This window comes from Silurus meridionalis, chromosome 17, assembly GCF_014805685.1.
Source record: "Silurus meridionalis isolate SWU-2019-XX chromosome 17, ASM1480568v1, whole genome shotgun sequence".
NCBI classification, from domain to species: domain Eukaryota; kingdom Metazoa; phylum Chordata; class Actinopteri; order Siluriformes; family Siluridae; genus Silurus; species Silurus meridionalis.
The window spans coordinates 3,668,474-3,684,308 of NC_060900.1; the positions used below are offsets into that span (position 1 = coordinate 3,668,474).

The following is a 15,835-nucleotide window of genomic DNA, read 5'->3' on the forward strand; positions in this document are numbered from 1 at the left end:
ATAAATACTATCAAATAAACAATAAAATATAGTAAAATAAACTGAAATAATCGGAAAACTGTATACAATATTTTGTATTAAGTACAAAAAAAATGATAAAAATCATTTTAAAAGAATTTTTTTTTTTTAAATTAATTGGCCCGAGTCCAGTGCCCGTCATGTAGACTGGTTTTCGGTCGATGACTAGCTAGCGGCGGCTCTCCTCCACTTTGAATTTTCCAATTTCCTAAATTTTACTTTGAGGACAGGTTTGTTCCAATCCGCAAATGTTCGTAAAAGTGGGGAGCGTCTATATATATATATATATATATATATATATATATATATATATATATATATATAATATTGCCTCGATTTGTCTTATTGACAACAGCTACAAGTCTTCAATGTATTCAGGCTTTAACCCCCAAAGAAATGCTATAGTTTAAGCCTAAATACAGGCACAGAGAAGAGAATAGCACAACAAGTGTACAATAATATAATATATAATTTAATGCTGGTTTAAAGTCCATACTGTGCTGTGACTGACGGCCCCCAAGTTTTCTGTATCTCCAGCAAGCAGGAAGCCTTCAACCAGGTGCAGACAGTAATCCACCGATGATCCAACTAAGATGGAGAGAGAGATCGCCTCCACTGCACCCATTTCCCAACCCAGCCAGTACATCAACGCCACCACCATACACACCACACCTGAACAGCAGATTTAATACCGATATAGTAATCCTACCTTCACTCCATCTCACTTTACAGTTCCTGTAATTGGCCATGAGATACATACACAACAACTTTACAATGTTCATAACTTTCAGTTGAAGGTCTATTTAGTCATTTCTGATGCCTTTACATGCTTTCCATTAAGAATAAACGCTCAAGGAGGTATGCGTCACAGAAAGATAATTAATGGCAGGCTGGGTTTTGAAACAGAGTTACATTTACTGCCCAAAAGACTATTATTTTTTCTTAAATGACATTTTATAAATGATATTTGTTATAGGTTTATACAATTCCCATTTTTTTCACATATCAATGAATGCTGTATCTCATTTATTTAGTCATAGTCACATTTAATGCAGGAACTGACAATGAAGACTACTTTTACAAGTCTACTTCCAGGAATTACTGTAGGACTAATGAGTTTCTTGATTAAATAACCTTTTCTTTTTACTTTTTTTGTAATAGGTTGACATTTATTTTGGAGTTGCTGTGTACGTTGATATAGAAATGATAATATTTCTGTATGTGCAAATTAATTTACATTTACATTTATGGCATTTGGCAGACGCATTTATCCAAAACGACTTACAACTAAGCAGTTGAGGGTTAAGGGCCTTGCTCAAGGGCCCAGCCAATGACAGCTTGGTGGTGCTGGGATTTCAACTTAAGTCCAACGTCTTAACCACAGAGCTACAACATCCAATTAATATAAACCTGCGATTTTCTCGACAGCCGAAATTCAATTTCTTTATTTGTATTTTGATCAGTTGCCTTTTAATAATAATAAAAAAAATATATACAAGGAATCCATTAACTTTGTGTAATAGCAAATGTATTTCCCCATTGCATATTACTTTTTTGGTTTTCTATATTACATTAACATATAAATTAACTACAAGTAAAAAAGATTCATGAAGGGTGAATCGCACTACAAATACATTCAGCCTTAAATATAAAGATTTGATATAATAATATTCATTTCAAGAGTGTTTTGTTAAATGAAAGTGGATATCCATTGTTAAAAATGGCTATTAAACCGGCCACATTATTAGGAACACCCGTACCCCTGCTTAAATGTCTGCAATTATCTGGTCAGAAAATCAGGTACTATTTTCACAATCTGCCTAGTTTCTACTTTACATAGTAAAGTAGAAACTTCTTGACTGCCAGGATGAAGCTTGATGTGGTCTTCTGCTGTTGTAGCCCATCTCCCTCAAGAATCAAAGTGTGATGCTTTTCTGTTCACCACGGGTGTACAGAGTTGTTAGTTGTAACCTGTATCTGTATGGTTTTGCCACATGCATGCTGCCACATTATTATTATTATTATTATTATAAGCAGGAGTACAGGGTTTCTCTCCTCTTTTTAGCTTTACTTACATGTATTTTCCTTTTGGGAAACTTTTACCTCATTACATTTGAATAGGCAGTACTGCATTTCAGTACATTTCATTGAAGTGAAAACATAAATTGCTTAAAATGAGGAGCTTGGTGCAAGGGTTTTCTGAGTGCATGTCTGTAACTATTGATAACTCACTTTTTAAAAAGGTATGGTGTGCAAAAGAACGGAACACTGAACTGCATCAATTATTCAAATATTGATATAATACAGATCAGTACTACTTCCTTTAGATACAAATGTCTAGTCAAAATCAACTACTCAAGTGGAGATGTAAAAGAAGTACTTTTACTGGAGGAATATCTGACTGTGTTTTAAGATTTATAATCGCATCCTTGATATCACTCAAATGAAGATGGGTTTCCCTTTTGAGTCTGGTTTCTCTCAAGGTTTCTTCCTCATTCATTTAGGGAGTTTTTCCTTGCCCCAGGCTGCTCATCAGGGATAAAAACACATCATTCACTAATATTCTTAAGTTCTGTAAAGCTGCTTTGTGACCATGTCCATTGTAAAAAGTGCAATAGAAATAGTCTTGAACTTAATTATTTAAGCAGAGGATTTATACTTTTACTCAAGTGCAGAAAAAGTGAACTTTGTCCACCACTGGACACTGGCCAAGAGAACATTGCTGAGGCAAGTTGAAGAGAGGCCAAGGTGTCTTACCCAGAATGCTAAGCAGGATAGGCAGCAACAGTAGAGGATGGACAGTAAACACAGCAACGGATGCTATACAGATGGCCAAGGACAAAAGCAGACTGTAAAGTGCGCTCTCCACACCTACAGTTAAGAGAATGGCACAGACATTAATTTGAGCTTGGTAAACTGAACTAAATAGTATGTAATTGCTTTAAATTGCAATTTATTATAACCATTTATGAGGGTAGACTGCATTATGTATTGTCTCTGTCTTGTATTTATCCCCCAACTCCCTCTTTCATGTACCTATAATCTCCATGAAAATCTGCTTCCAGTGCTGGCAGGTCTGGAAGCCCCGTCGCAGAGCTGAACCTTGTGGGAGAGATGCTAACTGCTCCTGCAGGAAGCTCTCCCATTGTAGAAAATCTGAGTACGCTTGAAACGAGGACTTTCCTTTGTAGGTGGTCTGGGTTTCAAGTGGAATACAAATGAGACAATCGGACAGTGAGTATGTACTCATGCCGCAATATTAAACAATGAACGTTCCTTTAGTTATGCTAAACTCACTGATTCAAACGCCATGGAGATCCAGTGTACTCGCCCCCCCTGCATACCCACTGCACCATGGGAGAGCTGGCCAGGCAGGAGATTAGGCTCGGGAAGAGACTGACACTCGGGGTGGAGGAGAGGAAGGATGGATGTGAGACTGTTGCCTGGATCAGATGAAATAAGAAATACAACACAACAGGACGTTCCCCCGTTATTGGAAAATAATTAACAACCGGATGGTGCGATATAGATCGTTGGCAAGCAGAGTTATTCTTTCTGTCTAGTAGTTGATTATTTTCCTGAAATGTGTGACTCCGTAGATACCTCCTTTCTTGTGTGTGTCAGCAATGTGTGTGTTTGTCCTTTTCACCTGAAGGCAGGCATTGTGCCCCGCCAGGCTTGACAAGTTGTGTATTGGCACTGATGGCTTTGCAGAGTCGGCACAAGTGACCAATTTCATTGAAGAGATCAAAGTCAGGATCGTAGATCACACTGCCCTTTGTAGGGGGAAGGCAATAAAAAATAATTACAAAAAATTGCAATGTAGACTAAATCAAAGCCAGATGTGCACAGTGACCTGATGACGTTAACAATATAGCAAAAAAACAAAAGCGGTATCTCTACTGTATATAAAATAACAGTTAGAAAAGCTTTAATTCTTAATTTCAGTATACAGACATGGATTAGACTTTTGTCTTTAACGTTATCTGATTCCATCTTATTCAACGTATCAAGTAATTTAGCATGGAAAATGCAGAAATGTTAAATACCCCTAATGCTGTGACTAAAACCAAGTGATGTAGGTCTTCTCTGTAGCCACACATTAACAAATTCGTTTTTTGCTTTGCTGATTTAATTTCTATTCAAATTTGATAAAATAGTCAGAAAAGTGTCAGGTTCTAGTCCCAGAAGTCTCCAGAAGCAAATTGGTGCCATGAATACCATTCACCTTAAAGATATTTCCCGACTTGGTGTTTTGATGGTTGTGGGGAACGGGGCCATTTCTAGCCTTTGCATCCAAGGCAAGATTCCTATTGCCCCCCCACCCCAATGGCTCTTCTCTCCCACCACAATGTTGCATCCCCACAGCATACAAATTTTCCGCAACCTTCCATAAATGAAGTTAAACATATTTAATGATCATTACAAAATTGCCTGGATTGAAATATGTAAACATATACTGTACATTGAACTTCAGCAGAAAAACAGATGAATAATTTAAATGCCTCAGTTGGTTGTTCCCTGGGGACCTTCTAGTTTGCCTATGCTTAGAAACGGTGCTGGTGGCGAGTGCTGTTTAATACATTTCCCAAATGGTGTTCAGCTAGGTAAGGATTTGGTAACTGGGATTTGGAGATTCTTCTAAAACCATTCAAACAGCCCTTGTTTTTTACATGTTGTCACCCGTCTATACACGAGGGAAAACATAGATTCATAGCTAAACTAGAAACCAATTAAAGAAAAAAAGATTTAAAAGCAACAAATAGTACGTTCAAAATGTGATTATATATCTAAGTTAGTAGACCATTGTTTAAGGTACTGTGACTACCACTTAGTTCTGTCAAACACAATCCAGGTCTAGAAGGTGGTATAGGTATAAGCAAGGAATGCATGTGTGCGCTCACCAGGTCTCCAATAACATGGTTGTCTGAATGCTGAGTGCGATTGACCCCGAGTATCCCAAATACAACAAACACCATGGCTCCGGTGTCCACCAGGGGGCGGACTGCTGGCTTTCCACATCCACCTCCACTACACGGGTTAAATCCAGACGTCTTTGAACTCTTCACCTCTCTAGGGACTGAGAAAGACGAACATAATCTCAATGATCATTTAGCTAAAGAAGAGTTATTGAGATTATATATACAAACCAGCATCCGGATATTACGTGATAGTTCTGGAACCTTTCAACTTTGAGATATATGTAACCTGTATATGTCATGTATATGTTAGGATGGAGGACTTTACTTGAAGATTTGGAAAGCTGCTGTGCTGTATACATTTTTAGGTTAGATTTGCTAATGGAAAGATGTCTAGGAAATTAAGAGAAAAGGTATGATAGATGTTTAGGTCTAGCACTATATTAAATAGTCTAATTTGAAGTGAATTTGAATATCCAATGCATGAACAAATTCAAGTGTCCTCCCTCCTGTTTTTGAACCCAACAAAATTCAATAGTAGAGATGTTTGAAATGAGTTTATATCTGTTTGAGAAAACGTTCTACCTGCAGGCACAGGGGTGTAGAAACTGCCCTGAGTGGGTCCGTCATGCCCAGAACTGACCATACACCCTGGGGGTCCATCACACACACGACTAGGGTATGGGCTTAGGGCATTCTGGGCAAAGTACAACTTCCTGAAATGGGGAAAGCACACAGTTATATACAGTTCATAACAAATTGTATGGAACATTCAGATTGTAAACAACAACAAAGGCTTTGTGTAATATGCACCTGAGACAGTATTCAATCTGACCAGTTCCCAGTTCCTCTGTTGGCCACAAGAGGAAGATGTTTCCTAATCAAGATTAATTGCTTTCACCTGTGACCTTACTGTGGTTAATTAAAAACTCTATTAAGTTTCCAGAGCTGTCGAATCTTTCTGTAAAATTTCACTAGCCATCAATAATGGTAGCGAAATCTTTCCTACAACTTTTGATTCTACTTCCCTTCCTGATCCATGGCCATAACCTAAGCCATGCATGCCAATTCTCCAGAAGTATAAATAATGATCTGGAATGTTAATAGTAACTTACCAGATTCTGGATCTGAATCTAACCTTGGCAAACACCATTCATAAGATAACAGGGGCCTCAATATTCAGCCCCCTAATAAAGAGCCCTTTCCCACAGACCCATGGTCACTGAATATGCATTGCATTTTTGTATATATTGAAGATTTCTTTGCCATTTCCTTATCTTAGTATTTTAATATTTCCTTGAGTAAGCTATAAACCTTTCCTTGAACAAGGAGCTGCAGTACTGATTACGTCACTTTAAATGATCTGAACACCTGCTTCAATGGTTATCATTAAGAAAATATCCTAAAGTGTACTCCTTGACTGCTCCATTTGCATGGTAATTTATGCGAACCTGAAGGAAAATATTAAAGAGATCATTCATTATAGGATTCCACTGATAGGCTTTCTGATGATTGTCGCCCTAAGAATGGTTCATCCTTTCAATTCCAGAGACTTCATCTATGGTGGTATACATCTTGCACCCAATCCAACACCTTGATTACCCATAAATTCATGGTTATGCCATTTGAATTAAACAACAACCCGGTTTGTTAAAATCCACTGACATGCTGAATGCTTAAATCACTTCATCCATAAATTCACTACCCCAGAAGTACCTCTCACAGCCCTGCCCAACAAATCCCATATGTGGGTTACCTGGATCCCTGAGGCAGAACAGGAATAGAGCTCAAATGCCATTTTATTTCTGCTCTGATCCTAGTTGCTGACATTTTCGCTGTAGAAGTTGATTAAACAGTGCTATCTCAGTGATCTGCAAATAATAAAAGTCGTACGTATACCTTTTTCTCATCATCTTTTACCTAGCCCTTTCCATCAATCTACTCCTCAATGGGTTAAGAGCAGATTTCATATGTATATGACCCATATTATTATCCATACAAACCTAGATTATGCATACATAAATTATGTACTGTACTGTCCATGTAATTCACCATAATTCCTTTGTGTCCTTTAACACATTCAACGTGACCCTGTTCTACATCATTCCATCCAAGAATGCAAAACTAGATCTTTATTCTCCAAAAATATCCAGCCTCCAGAGCTGAATAATAAACTTAATACTATTGTCCTATCCTTGACAATTGTGGCGCAGGTCCATAAGTGAAATCCAATCTCAGGTATGGCTCACTATATTACCCCTTTTCTTAGTCAAAGACCCAAGTAGGTTGCCTTTGCAACCACCTCACTGTCCAGTCAGAAGCTTCTTGGCAAAGGTTTGTTCAAGACTCATGATTAGGTACTAGATGTAGAACTTTACATTTAAATACACTATTACTGAACCCTGACCCTTAAACCTCACTTAAACATATATAAAACCTAGGAAACGCCCTTCCACAACCTCACCCACAACCTCACCTACCCCCTCACCTACCCACTCACTTGGAATTGTCTCATCCACTGGGTTAAATAATGCTGCCAATTTACACAGATCAGCCACAGTTACCGTCTGTATCACTTAATTGCTCAGCGTCCAAATTTCTTTTAATTACACTAATTACAAGTGAATATTTCATTAGCCCCGGTAATTTGTTTAACAGTGCCAACACACTTGGAGGAGCTTCCATGTCATGTGACACCAGGCCTTTCTGTGTCAAGAAAAGCAGTGATGCAGGCTGACATCAAACTTTCCGTCAGGGCAAAAAGGATGCTCAGGACCTGCTAAAGAATTGTGCAAACCAAAAGTGGCAAAAGTACACACATCCTTCACTTAGAAAGAAGTACAGATACTCATGTTTTAAAAGACTCTGGTAAAAGTTAAAGTACTGAATACACTTTTTTATTAACGGTAAAGTAACGATGTTTGGACTCTGACATGTAAAAAGTAGCCTTTACTACTAACGGTTTTAGTGTCACGCTGGTAAATGGACCTCACATCATATTAATATCAGGGCTGTCAATCGATTAAAATATTTAATTCACATTAATCGCATGATTGTCATTAGTTACCTCACGATTAAGCACATTTTTATCTGTTCTAAATGTACCTTAAATTTATACTTTTCAATACTTTTAAATACTTTAATCGACATGCACATGGACAAATATTGATTCTTTATGTATGTATGTTTATTATTAGTGAAACCAGACTCAACACAGAGCATGAAGACAAAATATTCTTGTAAATGTTTTAAAGTAATTATGGTGGACCTTAAAAAGGACCTTTGCTATGTTTCCACACGGACGGTTAATGAGGTAATACCGGAGAAACCGTACCCTTTTCTATCATAAGGATTACATAATCAGAGAATATTTGTATTCTATTGTTTCATTTTTGTTTATTTACATGTAGGCATCTTAAGCTTTCTATTTCTATATTTACTATGTCTGTGAGGCAAGTATTCACTTAGATTCAGGTTGTTTTATTTATGTGCCTTTGAGGAGCGATGGCAGAGATGGCAGAGAGCGCCCCCTGTCTGTTTTCTTTATTTTACAAAAGCACAGCGTTTTGTTATTATGTGTATACAAATAAAAGTAAACCCTTTATAGAATTATGTATTGCTCTTATCTGTAGGATCCAAAAAGTCAGATAAATTTAAGTTCGTTTCAGCGTTATGAGGAAAAAAATGCTACAAAATGCACTGGCGTGTTTGTCGACCTCAGAGGGTTAATTGTGTGCAGTTAAAAGAACAGATATTTGTGTAAAGATTTAATGAGTGAAAGTAAAATGTAAATAGTGAAGTAAAGTACCGATACCAGAAAAAATCTGTAAGTGCAGTAACGAAGAATTTGTACTTTGTTACTTCCCATCTCTGGTGCAAACTAACCCCTTCTATTATGTTGGCCTCTGGAAAGTCTAAAGAAGCATGAATCCAGTGGTTTATTATCTTTATGTTTGGAATAATTTGGATTGACTCCACACTCTTGACCCAGACAAGTGTTTCTCCAGTTTCTAGTGTCTAAAGTGCATTACTTTTTGGCAGATTCTTGCATTAAACACATCATTTATCACTTAATTGTAAGTTCAAGGAATTAACATTCTCTCATTGAAAAACTGCACTTTAATCACTTCTTACAGTATATCCATTTTGTTGGCCATTTATAGTACTCAATTATTACATTATGTGCTGCAGTGTCTTTCACCATCTGACTTGAACAAACCTTTTTTTTTTTTTGCTAAACCAAAGACTTCAACATGAGAAAAACGTATAAAAAACAATTCTGCTTACCTGCTGTTCTTCTGCTCGCTAGGCGCCACAAAGAAGCTGAAGTTTGACCTCCAGCCATGGCGAGGGTCGCATGACCCCAAGGTCAACATCCACCGTGGCCGAGGATGGTAGGCATGCGACACGCACACTGTAAGCCGTGCGCTAAAGTTGCCATGGTGACTGTTATAAGCCTGTTGCAATAATAATAAAACCATCATAAGCCGGCGCATTTATGAACTGGTGTTTACGAGCTATTATCGATTTTTTTTTCCGACAGAGATTGACAGTTTACAAAACAAGTGCTTAAGTGAAATCACGTACAGTTTCTCCAGCCAGGCATAAGCAATGAAGTTTATGGATTTTCATAAAGCAATGCAGACATTAACCTCTTTTAAAGACCGGGACGATTTGACTGGAAAGATTATACGATGCTCATGCATTTTATAATATGTTCCATCACTTTGCACTAACTTCTGTCAGAACATCTTAAAGCTGTGCCATAGTTCATAACTCACACTTTATACTGCACTGTTTATCCGAATGCGCTGTGTATCTATGCTCTTATAGAGCAATAGTTGGTCTGAATCTAGCAAAAGTGCTCCAAGGAAGGAATAGTGGTGAACCGGCAACAGGGGCATAGGCTCATTGATGCATGTGGGGAGCGAAGGCTGGTCCATGTGGTCCGATCCAACAGATGAGCTCCTGTAGCTCAAATTGCTAAAGAAGTTAATGCTGTTCATGCTCGATGGATTGCAACTGTTTTGGCAGCAAAAAGGGTTGAACACAATATTAGGCAGGAGGTCATAATGTTATGCCTGATCAGTAGCTATAAAGGTATGCCTGGTCAGTGTGTGTGTATATATATATATATATATATATATATATATATATATATATATATATATATATATATATATATATACACACACACACACACACACACACACACACACACACACACACACACACACACACCACTCAATTAAAAAGCCTAAGATTCATTTAGAATCCTTGTTATTTTCGTGTTTGATATTTTGGGTTTTGATCCGTTTTGCTACTGCTTTTGATTAAACATTATGGATTTCCTCTTCCTTCTCTCCATTAAAAGCTGCAACTGCATCATTCTGAGCCAATATTTCATGACCACAAACGACCATCTAATTACAACTGGCCCTGGGGATTCCTATTTATTTATTTTTTTTAGATATTAGTCTGTTCAGCTGGTCACTTTAATAACACACAGTAGGTTTAACTACAAAAAATAAGGTTGAATATTCAGGAATCGGAAGCTCCATGGTTTTAATAAAACTGACATTTTGCATGACATACTGCAAAGTTTTAAATATTTGAAGCAAAAAGTTGGTACTGTGTGCGTCAGTGGAATTTATTCCCGGCCTACAAAAGGTTTGAGGATCCCTTGGTGTGCCTGATATGCATTAACCAGTGAGACATGCCTAGGCTTGAGTGTGTGTGTGTGTGTGTGTGTGGACCTGAAATGATGGCACGTCTCCATGCCTGGGGCTCAGTGCTCTCCAGGGAGCAGGCATGCTGGCACTTAGAGAGTAGCGGTAGAGGGTAACAGGTGCATCTACCTCCAGCTTAGACACAAAAACCGTCAGTAGGCCATCTGTAGGGAAGATAAATTAAGCTTTTAATTTATGGACACAACCACCTGCTGAGCCTTAATATGATGAACTTCACTGATATTCCAAATGCTAGACCTTATTTACATACAGACCCTGATTTATTTTATTATTATTATTTTTTAACTACTTTAACTAGATATGAATGTATTTATTTGTACATTGTTCACAAATGTGGTATTATATATATATATTTTTAAAGAAAGCATTAAATAAGTCTAGACTTTTAATTTAATTTAATGGCAACAGTGCCAATTAATTGCCATTTTGTCATTTGCGGTTTTATGAACTTTACCTTTTATAGAGGCATGTGGGTGTCACTAATTACACTTCTTTGCTGTGAAATTGCACATGACATTCTAAACATACATTATATTGTCAAACGTTTGTGGACACCTGACTATTTCTGGCTTTTTGAATATCCTTTTTTAGACCGAGGACCATTTACATTTATAACAACCTTGATTTTTTCTGGGAAAACATTCCCAAACATGGCTGTAAAGATTTGTGTTTGTTCAGCCACAGGAGCATTAGTAAGATCAGGCACTGATGTTATGTTGAGTGAGGAGGTGTGAGGTGCAGTTTATGCCTATGGTGTTCAGTGTGGTTGAGGTCAGGGCTTTTATCAAAAAAATCGCCCACTCCAACCATGGCAAACTATGTTTTCATGGAGCTTGTTTCTTGAACAAGGGCACTGCCATGCTGGAATTTTTTAGTCTAGTGAGGAGAAATTCTGCACCTCCAACTTTGTGGCAACATTTCAGGGAAGGAAAATGGGGTGGGGAGGTGGAGGCTACTGGGGCGGCGATCTGCTCAGAAGGTTATGAGTTCCAATCCCACCAACACTTAGTTGCCATTGCTGGGCCCTTGAGCAAGGCCCTTAACCCTCAACTGCTCATTTATAAAAATGAAATAATTGTAAGTAGCTCTGGATAAAGGTGTGTGCCAAATCCTGCAAATGTAAATGAGCATAAATCTCACCAAGGACACACCAAACTCTAGTGGGGAGGTGGTAGCTAAATGGTTAAGGCACTGGGCTTTGGATATAAAAGTCACGGGTTCAAATCCCAACCAAACCAAGCTGCCACTCCTGGGCCCCTAAACAAGGCCCTTAACCCTGAAACTGTTAAAAACAGTTGTATGAATGGGATAAATCTTGCTTTGTATAAGGACATCTGCCAAATACTGGAAATGCGTTAGCGTGATGGTCGACTGTCCACATATTTTTGGCAATGTAATGTACATTGGTATCGTATTTTCAAGCTATAAACAGGTGTTTACAATGTAATTCTAACTGTGCAGTATAAATTAGACCTGTTGTACTGCGTGTGCCGTTAATGATATTTTGCTGTCTCGGACTCCCTTCTGCTCGGCTTGACGGGGGGTTTTTCCTTGATGTGGAGCTCATGGCGTGAACACTGCTGTGCAAGCTGTGAGGTGTTTCCATAAACACTCCTACGGGACACAAAGTGAAACCATTTAAGCGCCATCCATAATGCAGCACAGCAGAAATAAAAGTAACAAAAGCCTCGAATTCTGGGGCAAAGTGGTGTCAAAGTCAGTTACGTATCAGCATTGAGCAAGTTTCTAGCCCCTCTGAATTATTCATTACTGATTTATTCTGTCTTTAGGTTCCTGAGCATCGTTATGAAAGAATGCGAGAGCTCCTCTGAGGTAACGTGAAGGAGATAGGAAGGAAATGAGATGTGTAGCAGTGTAGTCGCTTCTCACCCGAACACATGTGACAGGCTATCCCCTGGGCGCTCAGGTTGCTACGGAGATCCAGCAGTTGCTGTAAGTTGGTGTTGTGGTGGAAGAGGGCAGGTGCATGACTGGCCGGTTTGAGGAGGCTACAGCAACATGCTGAAGCAAGCAGGACCACAATGTATAGAGCTGAGAAAGAGAAAACGGAAAACACCAGTGTTACTGGTACACCGCTACTAAAACTTTCTGGTAAGGGCGAGTTTTATAAATGTATCATTACACTGAAATCTTGTGTAACTGCAGGAAAGTTTTTCCATTATATATATATATATATATATATATATATATATATATATATATATATATATATAAACTTAAATATATACAACTAATTATGTAAAAATATATACAAATAAATATGTAAACAATATTTAAAATATAAATAAATATCATATATTTTAGCTATCCAATATATATTATTTAATAAGTGAATATTAACATAACATTATACATAACATAATATTTAATGTTTTAATATTAACTATTAACATAGTTGTTATCTTACTATATAAGCATGATGGCAAAATATGTACGGATCGGAAGGTTCTGAGTTCAAATCCCAGCACCACCAAGATGCCGGTGCTGGCCCCCTGAGCAACAACCCTTTCCCTCAGGTGCTCAGTTTTATGGCAGGATTGTAAATGTCAATAAATAAAAGTAAATATTAAGGCTAATTATAAAACATGCTTGGGGGGGGGGGACTATATATACAATAATGCTTAAAAAATAGCATCAGAAATATGTATAAAATACATATATATGTAATATGTAGCTACAATTTTATTTGGTTGTAAAAATCTATCAAAACCTTCAGTCAGCTACTTGTTTTACAGCTTTGTATTTTCCCTCCATCCGAAATATTAATAGCCATTTAAAATCTTTTTTTTTCAGTGTTTTTTTTTTTTTCAGGATTTCAGTCTCACCTATAATTGCCTTGCGTCTCTTCACCGCGGGCTCAGCCACCCAGGATCGCAGTGCGCTCTGGAGCTTGGCACTCACCAACCCGATGTTCCCTTCTGCAGATGCATCTGGGAGAGGCAGCAGATCCGCATCAAACTCGGATTCCTGGAGATCTGGGGCAGATTGACAGGCAGGTTACCGTCACAGTGAACCGTCATAATTGTCATGTTTCAGCTGCGAATGCACGACATGGAAACAAAATTCACTTGTTTTAAAATGAGGGTTATATTTTTTAATTCAGTTTTGTTATATTGGCGTGACCGAACATATTTTCTGCACTGATTTAAAAAAGAGAAGCAGTTCAATACCCAGTGAGAATTACAGCAGTGGAACACTTTTTAGACATTTCATACTGATGCTCGAAAAGAATATTTATACTTGTCAGGACATCAAGCCTTTTCAGTTTTCCCTATTACTGCCAGCTTACATAGTATTAGCTTAAATCCTTTTAAAAAGGATTTAGGATCCGCTTATTATTATTATTATGTTTTTTAAATTTCTATTGAATTCAAATGATAAATATCTAGCAGGGGACCTGTTTTTAACACGTTTTTTAAAAAACAAGCGTTGTTAGTTTCCTTCTCATTATAATCAGTAAGTAATTAGTATGACACATTATGTAAATAATTAGTATAATAATGATTTCTTCATCATGGCACCTGATAGTGGGTGGGATATACAGTATTAAGCAGCAAACACTTTGCCTTCAAAGTTAATGTGTAACAAGCAGGAAAAATGGGCAAGCGTAATGATTTGAGTTTGACAAGAGCCAAATTGTGATGGCTAGACGACTGGGTATTTTATTCATGACTCACTGTGGTCTGAACACTAGTACTTTCTGCATAGGTGTGTTTTGAAATCATTCATGGTTTCGATTTGACCTTTTTTGACATTCTGATTTGTACCTTTCAAACTCTTCAGTGGAATAAAATCTCATACATACATTATATGGACCATGAGATTTGCTTTGTAAACATCCTATTCCACATTTAGTCTCAATTTGCTGTTATAATAACCTCCACTTTTCTGGGAAGATGTTCAACTAGATTTTGGAGGATGTTTGTGGAGATTTAGTCTGGTACTGATGTATGTGAGGTGAGGAGGCCTGGGGTGCAGTCAGTGTTCCAAATCATCCCAAAGGTATTCAATAGGGTTGAGGTCAGTGCTTTATAGCCGGAAATCTTTCACTCTGATCCATGTAAAGCATATCTTCATGGATCTGGCTCTGTGCAATGGGGCATTGTCATGCTAGAACAGGTTTCGTTCCCCTATTTCAGGTAAAGGAAAAAATTTCATGCTACTACATCCTACAGCCTCTAACTTTGTGGTAACAGTTTGGGGTTGACCCACATATGGATGGAAAAGTCAGGTGTCCCAAAGGTTTTTCTCCATGTAGTGTAAATTTGTTTATCATTTGTATATTTTGAGCAAATCTGTGGCTTGTTTCTCATTATCAGATCGAAGCCACACTATGCCATTACTCACTTTATAGACATCCAGGATGTACCAATCGTTCTGTCTGTCTGGAACCTTATCAGTTGAATAAAAGCAAAATGTCTGCTGACAGAGAGGAACGAGGTATTATACTGTACTAAGCTTTCCATCAGAGCAGTCATAGCTTTTTAGAGAGCAACCTACTGAACTAAGAGGAGATATTAATGACGAGGGGAATGGGGCTGACGTGACCCTCCCTGACATCACCATGTGTCATCTGCCATACAGGTGAAAAGAGATTTTCATTCAGCCAGACATACTAATGTGTGTGTGTGTGTGTGTGTGTGTGTGTGTGTGTGTGTGTGTGTGTGTGTGTGTTATAACTCATTCATCACTTCTGTTGAGATATAAGATTCTGGGAATTGAGTGCCATCATTGATTTGTTTGAAATCAAAAAAGCACTGATAAGTGCTGAGTAGGGATGAATGGCTGGCGATTGCAAAAGGAGGTGTACATGCGATACTTAACTTATTTACAATGAGTTATACCAACAACTGATACTACACAATACTACATGATTTAAGCTTAGTATACACCGACCAGGCATAACATTATGACTGGTGAAGTGAATATCATTGATCATCTCTTTATTAAACATTCTGTTCTCAAAGTTGATGTTTTAGAAGCAGGAAAAAGGGGCGAGCATAAGGATTTGAGTGAGTTTGACAAATTGTGATGGCTAGATGACTGAGTCAGAGCATCCCAAAAACCGCAGCTCTTGTGGGGTTCCCCAGTCTGCAGTCTGTATCTATCAAAAGTGGTCCAAGGAAG

At 37.9% G+C, this 15,835-nt stretch overlaps 1 protein-coding gene across 1 annotated transcript in view; it reads right to left on the reverse strand.

The window, feature by feature from the left end:
• Positions 1-15,835, reverse strand: part of disp3 (dispatched RND transporter family member 3) — a 45,384-nt gene that overhangs the window by 1,966 nt on the left and 27,583 nt on the right. The window contains exons 9-20 of the mRNA XM_046872120.1: positions 13,534-13,683; positions 12,578-12,739; positions 12,161-12,301; positions 10,694-10,830; positions 9,225-9,394; positions 5,523-5,653; positions 4,923-5,098; positions 3,668-3,794; positions 3,316-3,461; positions 3,055-3,214; positions 2,776-2,889; positions 515-690 (exon numbers count right to left, since the gene is read on the reverse strand). Coding sequence (XP_046728076.1) covers positions 515-690; positions 2,776-2,889; positions 3,055-3,214; positions 3,316-3,461; positions 3,668-3,794; positions 4,923-5,098; positions 5,523-5,653; positions 9,225-9,394; positions 10,694-10,830; positions 12,161-12,301; positions 12,578-12,739; positions 13,534-13,683 — 1,790 coding nt within the window. The remainder of the gene's footprint in view (positions 1-514; positions 691-2,775; positions 2,890-3,054; positions 3,215-3,315; positions 3,462-3,667; positions 3,795-4,922; positions 5,099-5,522; positions 5,654-9,224; positions 9,395-10,693; positions 10,831-12,160; positions 12,302-12,577; positions 12,740-13,533; positions 13,684-15,835) is intronic.